At 50.6% G+C, this 18,604-nt stretch overlaps 5 protein-coding genes across 5 annotated transcripts; 2 read left to right on the forward strand and 3 right to left on the reverse strand.

The window, feature by feature from the left end:
- Nucleotides 1–5,300: 5,300 nt before the first annotated feature.
- Nucleotides 5,301–6,788, reverse strand: BBA_07733 (Mating-type protein MAT1-1-1; the record flags this gene model as incomplete). Its single annotated transcript, XM_008602830.1, has 3 exons — nucleotides 5,301–5,362; nucleotides 5,423–6,445; nucleotides 6,503–6,788. The coding sequence occupies 3 exons, from the start codon at nucleotides 6,786–6,788 to the stop codon at nucleotides 5,301–5,303; spliced, it is 1,371 nt and encodes a 456-aa protein (XP_008601052.1).
- A 3,578-nt stretch (nucleotides 6,789–10,366) lies between these two features.
- On the reverse strand, nucleotides 10,367–12,603 carry BBA_07734 (DNA lyase; the record flags this gene model as incomplete). The annotated part of the gene is made up of 6 exons (XM_008602831.1): nucleotides 10,367–10,554; nucleotides 10,636–12,192; nucleotides 12,240–12,372; nucleotides 12,420–12,465; nucleotides 12,514–12,526; nucleotides 12,576–12,603. The coding sequence occupies 6 exons, from the start codon at nucleotides 12,601–12,603 to the stop codon at nucleotides 10,367–10,369; spliced, it is 1,965 nt and encodes a 654-aa protein (XP_008601053.1).
- A 432-nt stretch (nucleotides 12,604–13,035) lies between these two features.
- BBA_07735 (cytochrome c oxidase subunit VIa) lies at nucleotides 13,036–13,953 on the forward strand (the record flags this gene model as incomplete). Its single annotated transcript, XM_008602832.1, has 6 exons — nucleotides 13,036–13,186; nucleotides 13,263–13,287; nucleotides 13,421–13,580; nucleotides 13,632–13,639; nucleotides 13,752–13,793; nucleotides 13,908–13,953. The coding sequence occupies 6 exons, from the start codon at nucleotides 13,036–13,038 to the stop codon at nucleotides 13,951–13,953; spliced, it is 432 nt and encodes a 143-aa protein (XP_008601054.1).
- Nucleotides 13,954–14,461: 508 nt separating this feature from the next.
- Nucleotides 14,462–16,916, forward strand: BBA_07736 (anaphase-promoting complex protein; the record flags this gene model as incomplete). The annotated part of the gene is made up of 3 exons (XM_008602833.1): nucleotides 14,462–15,224; nucleotides 15,272–15,365; nucleotides 15,410–16,916. The coding sequence occupies 3 exons, from the start codon at nucleotides 14,462–14,464 to the stop codon at nucleotides 16,914–16,916; spliced, it is 2,364 nt and encodes a 787-aa protein (XP_008601055.1).
- A 183-nt stretch (nucleotides 16,917–17,099) lies between these two features.
- Nucleotides 17,100–17,957, reverse strand: BBA_07737 (complex I intermediate-associated protein 30; the record flags this gene model as incomplete). The annotated part of the gene is made up of 2 exons (XM_008602834.1): nucleotides 17,100–17,821; nucleotides 17,879–17,957. 2 exons carry the CDS (start codon nucleotides 17,955–17,957, stop codon nucleotides 17,100–17,102), a joined length of 801 nt encoding a protein of 266 aa, XP_008601056.1.
- Nucleotides 17,958–18,604: the final 647 nt, after the last annotated feature.

Consider the following 18,604-nt stretch of genomic DNA (forward strand, 5'->3'; position numbering starts at 1 on the left):
AGGCGGAGGCGACCTCCGGAGATCAATGTGGACGAGAGCAGAGGGGTATAATACGAATGCATGAAATTGTTCGGTAATTATTATAATTATCACTAGGCATTAGAATTTATTCAATGAAAGGAGAATGGTCTAGCGTCGTTGATCTTTAGATGGAGCTTTAGGGTCGGTTTGTAGATGAAGACCAATCCACGCAGCAGACAGAAGCGACGGCTTCGGCCTCAAGAGACGGCGTTTGTCTATCGCCACATAGATGAACGCTCGGATTGCCAGCAATAGAATCAGATCTGCAGCCCCAAGGTAGAAAAGCTCCGGGATGTGTAGGTATTTATTGGTTGCTGGTAAAAATGTTTGAATGGTTTGAGTAAATGACTTTCGGCTTGGCGAAACGGGGTGGAGCGAGTTTTACTCGGTCTCGGAGTATTTGATGGATCTAGTCAAACATGGGGTATTCGGGAATGCGATGGGGGCAATCCTTTTTGGCAATCGTCATGGCGGCGAATGTAACGGTGGGATGGGCGGATGGGCGGGCCAGGCAGGGGAGGGCTTGAATTTGGGCGAGGGGTGTGTGGGGAAAAGGTGAAGGTGAAGAAGAAAGGTGTGTGGCATAGGAGACTTACCACTTGGAGAGAGAGAAGAAATATGGCTGACAGATGGCTGACGATGGCTGACGATGGCTGACGATGGCTGACGACGGCCGACGAGAGCCGCATGAAGCTAGGCTGGCCACTCAGTGGACAAAGAACATGGCGGTAGTCTACCTACGACCACCGCTAATCGTGGGCGAAAATCAGTGTATACCCGCCATGTTTTTTGTCCACCCCTTGGCTGGTAGGCAGGCTGGTGATGCACCAGCGCTCGTTAGTTGGTACATTTTTATTCCGAGGTAATCGGTGCTCTGTATAAAAATTTTATTAACCGACAGGCCACGACGGCATAATGTATTGCCGCGGACTGTCGGGAGAAATTTTAAGCGATATGAGAGCCGATGAGCCGCCCAGCAAGGGAGATAGATGCATGAGCTGAGGTCATGCTCAAAAGGTCTCTAGTCCAATTAAAAGGCCTATGAAGGAAATAACCCGTTGTAAAAAGTATAGCTCAACGCCACCATGCACCTATCAGCTCTAGCAACCATGGAAGGATTCTAGAAAAAACAAAATGGGAGAACTAAGCCGACCTCCAAACGCCAATGTTTTTGAGTGCTTGGGAGGCTTGAGTGGCGCTGATCATGCAAACGCGCCCCTTGCTGCTGTTATCCAACTAAAAATGCGCTAGGAGACGCCCAACACACCGCTCAACACACGCTAACTCCTCGCCCGCCGTTTCCCATCTGTCTTGACTCGCAGAAATCAGCAAACATCACTGCAAGGTGTGAAAAGTTTCATGCTTAAATAAAATTCTAATTTAGAAGACTACTAACACGTTCAGTGTTGACGCTACAGTTGTCGCACGAGGACATAAACGAGCTTCGCATGGCTCCACCTTTTTGGTGCCGCTCTCTCTCCACCCACCTTCATCATCTACTCCCACTGCCACTCTCCCTCTACAACCCAGTCTTCCCGTGACCAGTGGCGTATGCGAGAAACCCATGATCACCACATTTTCCATCTCCCACACCTTGCAAAAGTACGATGCCATTGGCTAATAATCCGAGACTAAGCCAACACCATGCAGCCTGGTCTGGGAAGTAATTACAGAGGTGAGAGGCTGAGAGGAGACACAAACACTCCCGTTGCACAGATAAACAAAACCAGGATGCGCAGAGCGTCCAGATTCCACGCAATTCCAATCTCAATTCTTAACAAGGGTATTTTACGGCAATGGCTATGCTAGGAAACGACCAGTTACCGAGGTCACCCATACCACTCTACTTCAGGTGAGAGATGAGGCTGCCTGCCAACTGCATACCTACACAGCGCAAAAGCATAGCGCGCGAGTTACACAGCAATCTGCTTCTGATGTTTCTGATCGGGTCTATTGCGTTCGTACACTGACCAGAGTCATACAAACCGGTTTAGGTAACATCCGCCAGAGTTCAACAGCCTTCACCAACGAACGATAGCGTAAATTAAGCCCCGGGAACAAGCAGCTCTCAGCACCTTTCCGAAACACTGAGACTCACCTAGTAAAAAGCAAATCAATCTGCTTGATGCACAACGTCAATCTACCAACTCTACCCAACTTCGATTCATGCTTGTTCTCAAGCTGCAAGACACAAATGCCCACTAAAGAGGGGTTTTGGTGGGGTGCGAATAGAGAGCTTTGACTATGTAGGCCAGATCGTGCCCGGATGGGCATCCGGACTTGCAGGGCAGAGCCATCTGCTGCGGGGTGAAAGCACACTAGCCTCACGGATCGAGGATGCGTCTTCGCAGCCTGCTCTTTCGGGACAATCTGTGACGCATAAATTGAAGACCAGGTCGGCAACTCCGCCAACGAGGAAGCCCCTGGTCGTCAGCTCTGACGCAGTCACATCTGGAAGCAGATTAGAAGCATTTTCGCCTCGCGCAAGGTGATAATTCTGACGGGATACCCAATTTGGAACACAGTCGAGCCGCTAGTGCTGCGCAATTTTGCGCTACGCGAGCATGCCCGCCCATGCTTGTGCGGCTGCTTCAGCTAAGGTTCCAAAGGATCCAACGCCTGCAACGCCTGCAACGTCTGCAACGCCTGCTTAGCCTGCTTACGAAAAATGATACAGCACGAGGGCGAGTTAGCACAGCCGCTGCGACAGGCCGTGGAGCTCGAATCAAGGATGAGTTGTTGGCGATATCCACGAGCATGAGCACTAGTCGCAGAGATGCGGCTCAGTAGCGCGAATGCACTACAACACTGGACATTGCGGGTATTGCGGGTGAAGCAGAGCGAGCGCAGACCGCTACCTAGCAAGCCACATTCGTTGAAAAGTTGCACTACTTTCTTGGCAATGCTAGCCCCGTACCCTTTCTTCTCTGGTGCTTCAAATCGACGCATTGCCACCACGCTCTCGTCTCTCACAACAGCTTCGACATTGAGTTTAGTGCCGCGCTGGCTACTCCTAGCCCGATCGCAGAGACATCAGTTACTAATAGGAAATATCTCCGCGTATCGACGCAATAGCGGCCTCTGATGAAGTACGGCCAATATACAAGCTGTTGCGCTAAAAAATGCAGCCACTCGGAGGCAGATGTAGAGCCAGTGGGGCAGCGTGGACACAGTTTCCAGCCAGTCCGCTTACCTTGGATCGAAGCTCGCCTCTCCTGTGTTGGGTTATGCCCAGAGAGCTCAGTTGGTATGATCCAGCTCAGCTTGATTGATATAATCTGACTCATGCTTTCCATTCACTCTTTCTATAGTCAATTGTGTGCCACGAGGAGTTCATGACCACCAGGATGCCGAACCTTCGGGGTGGGACCGGGTGACGTCGCCGCCCGTAGCTCCGCACAGCACTCCGAAACCCCGACTCGGTTGTGCTCAGCTTGTGCACCGCCTGGTTCAGGACTCGGTATTGCCTAGCTTGTCTACAGAATCATCCCTCAAGGTCACCGCCAAATGTTCCGTTGTGTGCAAGGAGAGGGTCAAAGCTTGGTAGAGGCGAAATGGCCGCCTCTTATCTCCACAGCGGCTGACTTTGGCCAAGCGGACTTGTGCTACTTAGGTCAACGGATACTAGTAAGTTCAACTTCAACGTTAGATGCTAGCAGCCGTTGGTGACACAGCCTCCTCCGTACAGGGGTTCCTAGTAGTACAGCGCCACATGATTTGACTGAATCGTCGACTCGATCAAAGACTGTCAAGGACAGACGTCAGGTGAGACATGGCATCGCATCTCATTTGAGGCTGGTGGAGAGGACGAAGGTGAGTGCGAGGCAGATCAAGGGACCAATTGTTGCACCTTGCCAATTTCATGGCTCGCTCCACCACTGGGTCACCTTTATCGCCCCAGAATCGTCGCCATCAGAGAGAGGGCGCCCTGCGGTGTATGTTCTAGGTCATGAGGCTGAAGCATGTGAAGCCCCTTGGTTGCACAGAAAGCTTGTCGATTGAAGAAGATGATTTGTTCGTACAGGCTTTCGATCCTTCTATTACCAGTACGGACAAGGTAAATACTTTTTTGGTTTGTGGGCTCTGTCCACAATACAGAAGGGATAGCGGCAGGGATAGCCGGGGTCGCTCGTGCTAGATTCGGCCAAACGTGTGGGTCGTTGACGGTCAAGTGTAATGCAAGCGATGATTGAGCAAGCTCGTTCAGGCGAGCGAGAGTATGGAACACTGAGATGCTTGTGTGCCACTCTGTCGCCTCAGGCCAAGTGGCCGGGGTCAGCATGGGGATGAAGCACGATAGTGGGTAGCAGACCAGCAGCGTCTAGCGATGGCGGTGCAGGTCCAGCTATGATGACATCGAGGACTGGGGTCTTTGTCGTGAAGGGGGCATGCGCAGCAAGAAGACGTTTGGGCCAACTCCAAACATGTCAAAGGCCAACGGCATGATGACGAGAGCCGCTTTTAGTGTTAGAATTTTTTTTCATGGGTGAGAACTGTTTTGACGAGACTCTCTTGTGTCCTGTCAAAAGTCTTTGGCCAGGCATTGTTTTCATGGAAAATCTTGTCATATTTTATTACTGATTGCCGTCTTGCTTTTGTTTCACTTGATGCATGTCCGTGTGGCAATTGTTGGGTTTGGCCGCATAACTACTAGCCACCACCCATCATCAGCTGGGGCTGGCGTGTAAGTTGTGCGGCATGTGGGTTGCAACTTAGCGTCGGATGCTAGCATCGGTAGGTCGCCAGGTTTGGTCTAGGACAAGGCATGCAATTCGGGCAAGACCTGAGCAAAAAGAGAAACAGAGAGAGAACCGAGCTAGTTGGTAGGAATAATCATCTTTTGCCGTCTTTTCATTTGTCGGCTCGTCTACCTAATGCGCTCTGGTCCCTTGTGCTGCGCCACCTGCGCTCGTTGTCGCCTGCTTCCCCAACGTGGTATCGCGCATTGGCCATGCCACAATGATGTAAAAAGACACGAGAAACAAGTATTCATATTGCCGAACGATGCAACTCAGAAGCAAAAAAACTAAATAGACTTAAATCCAAATCCTCGAGCATGCAGCTCGAGGGGGTATTGCCTCCCTTAGTAAAACACACGAGATCCGTAAAACGCCATTTCTTCAAACCTCATTGCTCAGCCAATGTCTCCTTTTCTTCTCCAGCGGATTGCAGTAGGTCACTGGGCAAGAATTCGCCACTGCACTCTGAGTGAAACTAGATAGGCCGCGAAGAAAGATATAGAAAGGAAATAGAAAAGAAAAAACGATCAATCGCAGAGATCAAAAAGTATAGTGAAAATCCTCGTGTGGGTCATACTCTGTACCACTGGAATGAACAAAGACTTGAGGCAGATAACGTTAGCATGTCAAACAAAGAACGTCGGCAATGGGCCAATACTCACGTCGATCCGTGCTTAGCGGTTGCGGACATTGGCTCAGTACAGCGTCAATATCCCACGGACAGTCAATATTGAAAGCTTGGTGGTCTGCCACGCCTTCCAAGCTCAGGACAGCAGGTAGCGAGGCTGTTCCGGTATAGCCAGGATGCGAGGTAGGGTAGGTAATAAGGCCATCATTTCCACTCAGTGACGATGCAGGGGAACAAGCAAGGGAGTCGTCAGTAACGAGGTTGTAATAGTAAGGCCGGAAGTAAGATTCAGCGACTGGCCCTGGCGTGGGTTCCGCGGTAGAAACGGGCACAGCAGACAGCATGCCCGACGAATGCGACGGCGTTGAGATTGACGGCAAGAGAGCCGCGGGCTGCGGTGGAGGGGTGGGTATGGATGTGCAAGTGGACGGCGTCGTTGTCTCTTCTAAGAAGCGCGGAGTCTCGCAGCAAGGTGTTGAGGCATCCAGGCTTGGTGTGTATATAGGAACTTCTGCCTGGGTTGCAAAAACCTTTTGCTCTGATGTCAATGCGCTTTCAGCTATGTTCTGCGGGAGTCGGTCTTGGTTCGTTTCGACGGAGGCGCGCGAGGCGATGGAGATTGTTGAAGTAAGATTTGAACGGTTATCCTGAGCCAGAAGGGCCTCCAATAGGAGGATATTCTCATCCGGCATGTATCCCAGCTCAATCATTCCTTGAAACAGTTCCAACTCCGAATCTGGGCATGGTTTTGTGGTTTCCTTGGGCACTCGCAGCTCTTCTTTTTGAACAAGCTTCTTGGTTCCATTCTCGGAATCCTCGACAGCCCAGCCGAGGACCCGGAGATATTCATCGGGAGGCAAGATGTCCATGGCTGGGCAAGCGGCCATCAAAAATGATGATAGAGGAGCCTTTGCTTTGCCCATCTCGTCACGAACGAAAGAATAGACCTTCGCGATCATTGCCCAGCGGTTTCTGAACGGGTCTTTGCTCCAGAGCGTAGTGAGAAAGCCTGACGCGGCCTTTTGCTGCGACTCTGGAAATAGTTTCACGTAATAGCCTGTTGACCACAAACGTCAGATTTGCGTACGTGGAGAATTGAATTTTAGTTGCTCACTTCTAAATGCAATGAAAGCATTTAGAGGCCGTTTTGCGCGGTCTCCAACCTGTTTGCTGTTGCTCTTCTTCTGTGGCAAGGCTCTTTGCAGCTCCATGTAATGAGGCGCCGATTGAGACTCTGAGTATTGTCTCATATTGCTCTCTTCCATTTTGTCTTCGAAACACTTGGTGGCGATCTCCAGGATTGTATCTTCTTGCAGATGACGGAGAATTGTTTGTGCAGGGACGGTCGAGAGATGCCTCAATAGCTCTTGCTTGTCGAAGTCGTTCGGTCTATTTTCCATTTTGGCGGGTATTATTGCAATTGATGTGAAATGGTGATGTAGGATGCATCTAGGACTTTATGTGGTGGTGGTCATCGAAATATTCTTGGGAGGAAGGTTGTGCTTAATTGGAAGTGAGATGGTGCTGGAGGGCAGGTGAACCGGGAGGGTGTGTACCCAGGCGCTACCCCTGCAAAGCCTATTGGGGGGGTGTGAATCTTTTTTAGTGCCACCAAGCTCCGCTACGAAGTGGCTCGGGCGACCGAACTCTCGATTGCAGAACTCAGCCGTCCGCTGGACAGAGAAGTAGCAGTATCGGCCACGGAGACGCTACTGAATTTGAGGGGCATACCAATAGAATTAATAGCATACTAAATTAAGAATGATCAATTTGGTTCTGGCATACTAGTGTTGTAGCCTCTCGCTGAATGCCATGAGAAACAAGTCCGCTTCCACTTCCTCTGGTTCGCTTTCAAAACGGAGTGCCCGTGCTGTACTCGTAATAAAGGGGAGCGACAAGTTTCCTCGTAGATCATTGATGTTTTTTTTTATCTTCTTTAGTCAGTTGCAGGCCACTGGTTGGTGTTGATATTTGCCACTCACCATTGGAACATTGTACAAATATTCTTGCTCCATATCCTCAATATATTCTGCGGACTATTTCATCAGATAGAGCTTCTGCAATCGAACAATTCTACATACGTTTTCTGTGTGTTCTTTCATTGGATATGGCAAATAAGTTTCAGCTGCCAGTTTGGAGAATTGCGCAATCCGCTCACTCTCAGAAAGGCGGACTCTCGGTCGGTGTGCCTTATGGGTGTTAGTTGGACGCACAAAGGGGTGTTGGGTATCTTACCTGATCAAATTTAGAACGAAGTTCGGAATAGTATATTTCCCACGGCTCAGCTAAAGAGAGGCAAGAGCTTGGAATTTTATATTGAAGGGTAGTCCTGATTCTTTTGCGGGAGAAATACGACTGCTGCGTATTCTTCATAAACTTATTCCAAGAAGAGCCAGGCGTTTTTCGACTGGGATGCCACGGAGACGCAACAGACCAATTCTCCTGTCCAATTCTGCTTAGAAGCCGCCTTCCAGTATGATCAATCTTAACCTCAGATATGGTCGTTCCGAATTCGGCAGACGGAGAGCTGGTGTATTTCGAGGCGCCTTCCCGGACCAGTTGCCAAGTGGTTCTTAAATATAATCGCATCGCCTCGTTGTCTTTAAGCGCTGATATGAACAAACTTGAGGGCTCGCGGATGTTAATTTTCGGTAAAATCATGAAAGCTCCAAATAAAATTGTGGTTACAGCGTTTGCCACTAAAGTCGCAAATTGGAGGCTTGGGTTTTTTGGACGCGACCATGTCTCGGATGTTAAGAGGATCGCTATGAGGCCAAGATTTGCGATTTCGTGCTTCGTCGCTGCGTATTGTCGATTCCATCTCAATATTGTCGCTCTTTCCTCTATTTCAATCTCTGCATCAGGCGCTAAACCCTGGTGAGGATCTCGTGTCGAAATTGGCACTGCGCTTATGTACCAGAGCGCGATCGCTTCTTTGACTATCAGAACGGGATCAGTCTTCTCTTCCAAGCCGAAAGCGACTATTCTATCAATGATATTATTGTCGTGTTGATAGTTTCGGAAAAGGCTTTCGACGGCGTGGACGATGTCATGCAATACATCTGCGCACACAGAGTCAGCGACATGGAGCCAATATGTGCAGAGGCAGCACACCATCGAAACAGGGCGCCTTATCTTCCCTGAGCCTATTCTGCTCCAACAAAAGCCGCAAAGTACTACATCGTATTGAATCTATGGCCGATTTTGAGTCTTCAATGCATTCTTCTTGCGTCCAAAGCGGGCTGAAGTTGAAAATGCTGTCCATGTTCACCGGTTTAACGAACACTGAAAGGTGGTCATGAAAGCTTCACCAGAGTAGCTCGAAAGAAGCAAAGAAACTTGGGTGTAATGAGTATATACACGCAATGCATTGATGTCAGATGACAAGAACAATAGCAATGGAGTTTCGCAAAAGCCATATCCATATGCGGCAGCACAGCCAGAACATCATTTTCAATTGACATCTCAACTATCGAACACCGCTCCACCTCCCTCAGATACTGACGCTTCGCTAATAGAGCCAGACCGCGCGACAACAAAGAACCACGCGCTGCTGCACAGCTCCCCACATCGCATACGCACAACATAACTGGAGTCCCATGTTTTTCATATTATTTTCTTTGTTCTACTATATATAGTTGCTTCCTTGTCCTGAACATAGGAAGAACAACAGTTTCAGCGCTTACAGGAAACGGACGGCACCTTGATTTCGCTTTGATACCTTTTTTCTAGGGAGGGGACGGGGGAATAGACAATATTCCAGGCGCATCAAAACAGGGGGGAGGCTCTTTGTGTATGCTGATTTTTCAGCTTTATCCAGAATTTTGCAATAAGAAACGCTCAATACTATTTTACACGCCTTTTTTTTTTCACTTCTTGCGATCCGAATACTCAGTGACCAGCCATCTTTTTTCTTTCGCCTCGCGCATCGCTCACCGACGAACGCGACCAGAGAACATCTCGATTCACGACTCCACATCAACCTCACCTTGCTGTGCCCTTGACCAGCCTCTCTTTACCTTCTACCTCATACCCTCAAGAGATCTCTCTACACCCTACAGAGTACAGCCTGTTGTGCTCCTCGTAATTATTTCCCCTCCACAGGTTTCACTTGGCACCAGGTACAAATTGCTTAGATCTCGGAAGTACGCCGGTTTTTTTCCTTCATCTTGTGCGCAAAAAGGATATGTTGCGTTCGTGCCAACGTGGCACTGGCGACGAGTTTGTCCTGCAGCGCGCGCCTGGGGCCAGACCAGGGAGAGGGGGGGGGAAGCAGATCTCACTTTAACCTCACCCTCGCACAAAAAAGACTGCAGCCAAAAAAGCCCAATGCGCGGCCGATGCGACTCCTCCTCTCGGCCAGGCAACCAGGGAATTCACCTTGACATTGGCAACCAAAACCTGGTCCCCCACCATCCGAACCAGCCAAGCCAGCCTCCTCTGGGGTTGCACGGCATGAGAATGCTTTGCCACTCTTTCGTTTACGACTAATTTTATCCGAATAGCTGGTTCTCTCCCAAGCCGGACTACCGAGCGCTGCCGAGTGGCCATGCAGAGAACCAGGAACCGTAATGATATGCACAGTCTTTTGGCCTTTATCCCCCCTCGAAACGGTGAAGTCAGCCAGACATGGTTGGCATCGGCAATGAAATATATTTTTAGCCGACTGGCCCCGGCGAAGCAATGACATTCGACCAAAAGTATACATAGAATTTGTCGGTCCGCCTTCGTCGCTTGAAAAGTCCCCTTCCGTCACCGTTCACTGTGGACTCATTGTGCACATGGAGCACGCACCTGCATAAGCAAGAGTTTCCTGCAGTCGAACCCTCAGCTCCAGCACTATCACGGTGCAAATCGATTCTATACGGCGCTGACAGTTACCAAATGTGGGATAGTGGGCGGGCATCTCCATCCATTTTGTCGACAGCATCTAACTGTACGTGCTCGTAAACGAACGAGTCCCGCAGCTATTGGTGTCTCACGAGTCGTTGGACAAACCTGCACTGCTCCAGTCACTGCTCCAGATGAACGTGCCACAACGCCACTCAGTGTCTCGCTCCTTTTCACCCGATGGCCCCAACGGGCGAGGACAAATGTAAAATGAACGTCCTGCCGGGTTGCCAATCATGGAATCGTCAGCCTTGCCTCCACGTGGTAGACAGCCCCCTGAAACATCGATGGCAAAAGAAAAAGAGAATATCAAACGCAGAAAAAGAAAGGATAACGGGAAAGCAGAGGGCAACGTACCACAATTGACACCGGGTTTTTTTGTCACCAAGCTGATGCACGGTTCGTCGTGCTCGCATCTCGGAACTACTCGCTTGCCCAGCAGTTTCGACCACGATTCTTTGGCTTCAATAGGGTCAAACACCTTGATCGGGGAAAACAGCTTCGTTGCAGCGACAATTGGCTCTGTCGGTGTCTTTGGTGATGGTACTGGTGCTTGCGAGGACCCTCCATTCGCCTGAGGCGGTGTTCGCTCCCGTGCAGGCACTTGCTTGCGGTCTGCGGGAGCCAACTCCCCTGCCGATGTTGCAGTATCTGAGGCGACAGCCTTGGGTTTGAAGAATCCTTGTAGTGTTCTTTGCCCATTGCTAGCTTTGGCCTTGGCATCGCTGAAGCTTTTACTTTTTTTGTTTGCTGGAGCTCCCAACTCAGTTGGCTGTTCACTATCTCTCTTGGTCTGCCTTCCCCGCTCTAGGCCCGTGTTGGCCCTCGGCGGTGCCAGTGCTACTGCTGCACCAACATTGTTTGTGCAAGCCATGCCGCCCGCACCGATCATTGTCGTGCCCGAGCTTGCGGCTGTATCGGAAGTCACGCCCCTATTTTCTATTTGCGGCGAATCGCCAATCTTCTCCGCTTGCGAGCCAGTCTGCGACGCCGTGCGTGAAAACATGTCTTTGATATTTCGACGACGATCAAACTCCGGGATAAGCTTAGCTGAAAGAGCAAGAGCATCCCTTTGTTCCCAATTACGGACCCGTCGTCCGTCTTGAAACATGTTGGCAGGGTTCATGACCTCTGCTAGATCAATCTTTCTGCCGTCTTTCGTCACCTTGTCGCTCATCGTGGCATATACAGGGCAATGATCCGATCCCATCAGTCCTTCTTGGATGTTAGAGTCCACGAACCAGCTCTTCAGCCCGTCGCTGCACAAGATGTAATCGATTCGGCTGCCAACATTAGCCGGCCGTGTATTTCTCTTCGTGTCCCAGCATGTGTGCATTCCCAGTCGTGTAGGGTGAAAGCAGCGGCAGATGTCCCATAAAACCGCACGTTCACGGTCATCGTCCCGGTCGCCGATTACAGTCCCTTCAAATAGGAGCTGGTTCAGGATCCGCCGCGTTGGCATTGACTGCCACTCGTTCATCGAGATTCCCTCTTTTCGAAGGCTTTCGGCAATATTGGAGCTGTCCATTTCGCTGCGTATGATGTTGAGATCCCCGGCAAGAACCACCTGTTTGCCTGCAGCTATGAGGTTTCGTATCCGCACGTCTAGAGCCTCCACAAAGCTTTGCCTGAATTCGATTCGAGTCTCATCACGGTTTGCAGGGCTGTAGACTCCAAACAGTACGAATGATGGAAACTCTAGAACAACGCAACGCCCTTCTGAATCAAGCAATGCTTCATCCACGTTTCCTCTCAACTGGCTCAGCGTTGGGTATCCACCAATCTGTTTATCCACGGGCAGATCCCGATATGGTGTGTTGCTCTTTGGCGGGCAGAGTACTCCGAGAATCCCCTCCTCTGCACGAATCGGGGCGCAGGTCGCATTCCTAGTGTAGATGGCGACTCCAGAGTAGCCTAGTTGTGTCAGCAACAGCCCTACTCGGTTGGCTCGGCTTGCTTACCCTTTTTGTGCTGAGGCAGACTGAAATAAACATCCCATCCCGGAACGAGAACCATGTCATCTTGCAAGTCCTTGCGCTGAATTTTGGTTTCTTGCATTATCACAATGTCGGCCTCTAGAATGTCAAACATGGCCTGAAATGTCAGCGCTAGAACTCTTACTCTCTGAGGGAAGCACAAACCTGAAATGTGCGCTTTTCTCTCCATGGCTGATATCCAAATGGATTCCTGGGATGTTAGATTGGCGCGCACGAGTCAATCAAGAGCCAGACGAACCGAATGCCATTTACTGTAACGTGTTAGTTTCGGCGCCAGCCATTGCTACCTTGAGTGCCTACCATTCCAGGTGGTGATTCTGAATACCATCTTCGTAGAGCGGATCAAATCTTCTAATTATGATCGTCTTTCACTGGAGAACCGCCTCCTGTCTGCTTCATATATACCATGGCTAGGCGCAAGATGGGTATCGATGGAGCTACCTGTGATAGATTGCCTGTAATGTAGTTTAAGCCCTAATTCGTCATCTATAGAGATGGGAAATGTGCCATGGAGCTTTCCATGATTTGCAGGATAAAATCGGGTATGTCAGTGCTTCCCCGTCGCCCCACGATCGCGCCGTTTATTGATGACGAAAGATTGCCCAGTAGCGCGGAACACTCGCGGAGTCACGTGCACCAATCGAAATCGGCGCCTCAATCTCCAGGCACCCACCAGCGTTGGAGCCGAGCTTCATCGAAAATGGTCTGACTTGCTAAACCTGCCCTCATGCACCCGCCGTCATCAACAATCACCGCCACCATGTTTGCTTCCCGACAGGCCATTCGCAACGCTCCCCGCTTCGCTGCCCAGGTTCGCGCCGGGGCTCAGCGCCGCTTCGCCAGCTCCGCGACCGAGAACGAATTCATCAAGGAACGCCAGCACATCAAGGACCACGCCAAGAGCACCACCGGTAAGCCCCATTGACCCCCGGAGATCTTGGACAGTGTGCCAATTGTTGTTCATGTGTGTTTCTAACGCTCATCCAGAGCTCTGGAGGAAGATCTCCATCTAGTAAGTTACCTCTGAGCCGGCCCGAGAACTGCCGAGCGACAATAAGCCTCAGCGCCATGCGACGAACTTGCTTCGAAATTGCCATGCTACACAATCGACGTTGGAAGATCCAGCACAGCTGACAGATTCGCAGCGGTGTTACTCCCTGCCTCATTGCCGCCGGCGCCAATGCCTACTACCTGTGGAACGAGCACTGGGAGCACTGGAGCCACATGCCCGCGCTGGAGGATCGCACTGAGTATGCCTACCAGAACATTCGAACCAAGAACTTCCAGTGGGGTGACGGTGACAAGGTGAGCTTCAGTTCTTCAGCAAATGATCGACGCCAAGCTAACATGCCATAGACTCTGTTGTAAGTTAGATTCATCGAGATTAGTTTGCGGCGCCGCAGCATCACCTGTGATCTTCTCTCGACGAAACATTTGAACGATCGCACTAAATGAAGAGGCTAACAAAGGCAACAGCTGGAACGACAAGGTCAACTATCACAACAAGGACAAGGTGGCGTAAGCGTCACATTGCAGTTGTAGCGCAGCATGATGGTGAACTGATACAGAATCCCGCCGGGACTCAAATTGTACTTATTCCCTAGAGGAGAACTAAACCTTTTCCCTTTGTAGCGCCAGGAACGCTTCAAATGCATGTGACGATAGCATATGCCAGTGAGAGCTGATCCGAACTACTCCGTAAATTCTGCCCATTTGTTCCCAACCAGATGCTCCTTCATCGTGCAAACATGGGTAGCTAGCAGCAGGGCTATGTTGCTTGTAATCAGTCTGCTCGACCAAACTATAATTTTCGCCTTGAAATAAAGGGATTGGGGTCTGGCAAGCGTCGTAAAGTGATTTGGCGTTGTGCTGTCGTCGCTTGCTTGAATGACTGCACCCGAGGAATGCCCGGGCAGTTGCACCAAACGCGTACACCTGCCCCACGACGTGTCTTCCACCTCTCAATAACACGACTTCACGGCACCTGCATCGAAGAAAAAGGATTGCGAATTTCTGACGGAGCAGGGAATATCAATCTTTTGATGTGGGGAGTTCTCGATCATGGCAGCTGTATGAAAAAGGAACCGTACCTAATATGCACCTCATTCGGAGCACGTTCTTGGCATTACACCGAGCACAGTAACAAAGGCTTTTGAATATCTTGGTATCCAAAATTCACGTTGATCATGGCTCGGTATCTCAATCCGGCCAAAATTGGCCTTCTCGCTCTGATCCAGCTCTACATTGAAGAGGCCATTCCCAGCGACGCCATCGTTCCAGTCTTGTCCTTCATCACCTCACATACAATAGGCCATGAAGCCGGCAACCCGCCCACCACACAGACAGGTCGATGGGCCAAGGCCGAACGCACCGTCAGCCTCGTGATAGGCATCAAAGATTTTGAGAAGCTTTTGGGAAGCTTTCCCTTCGTTATGGGTATGCCGGGCCGGAAGCTGTGGGATCAATTCCTCACACGGCTGTGGGACATCAATTCACTTGATGCACTCTATGACTTTTTCGAGAACCTCGAGCTGTTGTTGGCGAAAACGAAAGAGGAGCTACGCAGACTCAGTGAGGCGGGAGTTCCCGACATGGAAGAGGGCATCCAAATCGCTCGCAACTCGCCGTTTGGTGCCTTTATCCGCCGCGCCATGGTCGAGTACCAGCGGCTGCGCTTTCAAGACTGTGTAGAGCTGTGGAAAGATTTCGTGCGGTATCGGCAGCCCACAGTGTATTATCAGAGACGAAAGAATCCAAATTTCGGAAAGCTGAGCTTCGATAATGTCTTGTTGACCGGTGCAGCTGAGGAGGGTTGGAGCCCAGAGAGTGTTTCCGCCCTTGCCTCCGTGACGTATGACGATATGCTCACCGGCGATCGTCTTGGTAAAGTTGCAGTTAGCACTGATGATATCGAGCTGCTTCTGGACTTTCAGATCGAGCAAATGCAAAGTAGGTTGGGCGTGTCATGCAGAGGTTGCAGTGCTAACGTGATGCAGAGTTTGGCAACAGAGTACCGTTGGAGACGATCAATCAGTTTCAGGACCTGCTTCATGCCAGCTTCCTGGTTCCGAGTCTGACACATTATCTAAGGTGAGTTCTTATCCCGTGAATGAAGGCCTCGCTAATCTTGGCAGTTTCTTGAATGCATGGAGAGCAGGGGATTATCCCTCAGCATTCGACCTATTACACCGCTATTTCGATTACACCATGCAGTATCGCGACCGTCTATTTTATCAATATGCTCTCATGAACTTGGCGGTTTTACAGGCAGACTTTGGCTGCCACCGCGATGCTGTTACCACCATGCTAGAAACGGTCACGACGGCACGGGAGAATAAGGACATGATATGTCTCAATTTTGCATTGAACTGGCTATTTCACTTTGGTCGAGCGCATCCCAAGCTAGTCCGCGAGCTCGAGTCTAACAGTCTTCTCGGAACAGGCAAAGAAAGCTTGGCGTATCTTCGCGTCAAGGCCAAGGAATCGGGCATGGGTGCGTTGTGGAGCTCAGTCTTGCTAAGTGAGGCAAAGTTGGGCTTGATAAATGGGGAGAGCGTTGCCACATCTGTCGAGTATGTTGTACGCAGCTCTCACCTCATTGTCACGCGAAATATGAAGAACATGTTTGGTGCTCAGCTGTCGCTATACGCAGCTCTTTGGAGTCGCTTGGGACTCACGCATCTCTCGACAGCAACCTGCGAAATATTTCTCCGCTGTCACAGTCAGCACTCTGTATTTGATGACGAACTCAAGATGATATGTCGTCTCGGTCTGATTCAGGCCGAGCGTGGCAAATATGACGATGGTCTCAAACAGCTGGAAGGCCTGGACAGCAACTCTCTGCGCTCGTGGAAACCAAGCCAGTACTGGCACAAATACAGAGGTATAATCAAACTCGTCAAAGACTTGCACCACAACAATTTGGTTGGCGCTCAGAAGCTGCTTGATCAGCTCTTGCAGTCAAAGGCCGACGACCTGGAACCAGACATGACCTTCATGGTCGAGTCATTGCACATTGACTATCTGACGAGAAAAGGGGATTTGCAAGCGGCATTTGAAAAGGTCAATGCAATGATTGCCGTGATAAAAGACGAAAGCAAAGACATTGCCATTCTCGTCAAATTACTTCTGCTCAAGGTTGCTCTGCTCGACAAGTGCGATCGTACACAGCGCGGTTTCTCGACGGCTGTGCGTGCCGCCAATCTCGCCTGGCGGGCGCGCCTGGTACCTCTGCTGTGGGAGTCTACAGGTGCGCTCGCTAACATTCTAGTCTCGCTTGGGGAATTCGAGGCCGCAATCGAAATGCTCAACGCAGCTCTCCCGCGGTCCCTCGAATGCGAGACACCGGCGCTAACAGCGCGGTTGTACTCTTATCTGGCCGACGCCAACATGGGCATGGCAGGGCGAATGGAGGCCAAGTCGAGCAAGCGCGGCGAATACATGACGCGAGCGCTCGCAGCTGTGCAACGCTCGTTTGACCACTGGTCCAGCGTTGAGGACATTAATCAGCAGTGCGAGACAATGGCGAAGCGAGCAATGATCATGAAGCTCACAGGAGAAATGACACTGGCGGCCGACTATGCAGCAGCATACGTCGCGCTTCGCAAGCATGCAGAGGCGCTGAGTCTAGGCTCAGCATAATGGATGTCACGTTTATGATGTTTATGCAAAGGAAGGGCTTTGTTGTTATATATTACAGGTCGGGGTATTGAGCGACGCAAGGTGTTTGGTCTGGGCTAACTTCGAGCGCAATGTATCGAAAATCAATGGCTACAATGTCGCGCTAACTCGTGCCGTATTTCGAATGCTTCTCGTGATGGTTAACTACCACCTTACTTTTTCGCCGGTTTTCGTCTTGAGCGCTCCATTTTGCTCTTTCTCGGGCCCATCCACCTCGGGCGGCTGGTTCGTTGCCCAAACTCGCTCAATGCAAAGCTCGAATGGCCCCTCGACGCGGTCCGTCAATCCTACGCCAACAGTCGCCACACGCTGCCGCAAGATTTCCGTCTGTGGTTCCACCACGAAGCCGTAGTTGGTACGCACAAAATCGTTCCACTTGACAAGGACAGTCTCCCATTGCCCCGGCCGCTTGGCAAAGAGGCGATGTTGATGTAGATCGGTAGGTTCGACGCCCTCGGTCTGCACGTTGATAAAGTACGAGCGGCCGTCAGACTTGATGCGCAGTGCGAGATAGATGTAGGGGTCAATGTCCCAAACGGATTTCCCGAAGAGGGTCGGCGCCTGATTGGGTGTGCGAAAGGCCGCGTAGCCGGTACGCTTGATTTTGAGTCGGTCGCTTGGTAGGGCGGTGGATATAGAGCCGTGAAAACGCGCGTATGATGATGGCGACGACGAAGTGTTGGAGGAGGAGGAGGAGGAGGAGGAGCGTGTGGTTGGTGATGAGGTAACGTGGTCGAGGTATGATTTGGAGGAGCCACCGATGAGGTCGTCAGACATGAGGATGCAGTCGCGTATAGATTCTTTATCGGTAAATTCGTAGAGAGGGCGCGGGCCCTTGGGACCCTTGACAGCTTCGAGATTCCATGCTATGGCCCAAGTCAGTGAAATTTGCAGGACAAAAATGAACACGCAGAATGACGTACCTATGCTAGACCGGCGCTTCAGCTCATCGAGACTGCGTGTCAAGAAGCCCTTTCCTAGGAGCTGTTGTGTTGGCCGCATTGTGGCAGCTGTGTGATGTGATGCAGTGGAAATGCAGCAGGGGAGAAGGTAACGTCAAGGTTACGCCTCTCTTCCAAAAGGGCGAACTGTGTATGGTCGGTGCCAATTGAGTCGCTGCGGAGTGCGGTCTTGTGTTGTTGAAATATTGTGGTTTCTTGTCAATTCTGGCAGATGGATCTCTTGTGCTTGGGCATGGCAGTGCAAACGACAAAGAGTGAAGCTTGAACCTCACGACTTGTCAGGTCAGCAGTTTCTAGCTAAAGATTCCACCCCACTAGAATGTATGCGCGATTGGCCTGCTCAAGCCACAGTTCATTCACCACATCCAAGATTCGCATCAAACCGAGTTCATATGTGAAAACAATATGCTATGTATTGAAATAAGATCGTTCACAAAGTGAATCTCGCGAGCACTGTTGCTCATTGCGAACGTTGCAAACCATATAGGGTATTACCAGACAACGTTCCAAACATTATCCGAACAAGCTAATCTAGTGCGCTAAGCCTAAACGGTCAGCTCTCTGCGAAAAAAAAAGGACTCCATCTCAACGACGGATGAAATACAAAGCTCTCCAATTAGACGTTGCTTCCCACCCCCTTCTGTGTGCTTCATTCAGCGCCTCTACCTCGCACCGGAGATCCAGGCC

The sequence above is a fragment of the Beauveria bassiana genome (assembly GCF_000280675.1).
Source record: "Beauveria bassiana ARSEF 2860 unplaced genomic scaffold BBA_S00027, whole genome shotgun sequence".
Classification (NCBI taxonomy): Eukaryota; Fungi; Ascomycota; class Sordariomycetes; order Hypocreales; family Cordycipitaceae; genus Beauveria; species Beauveria bassiana.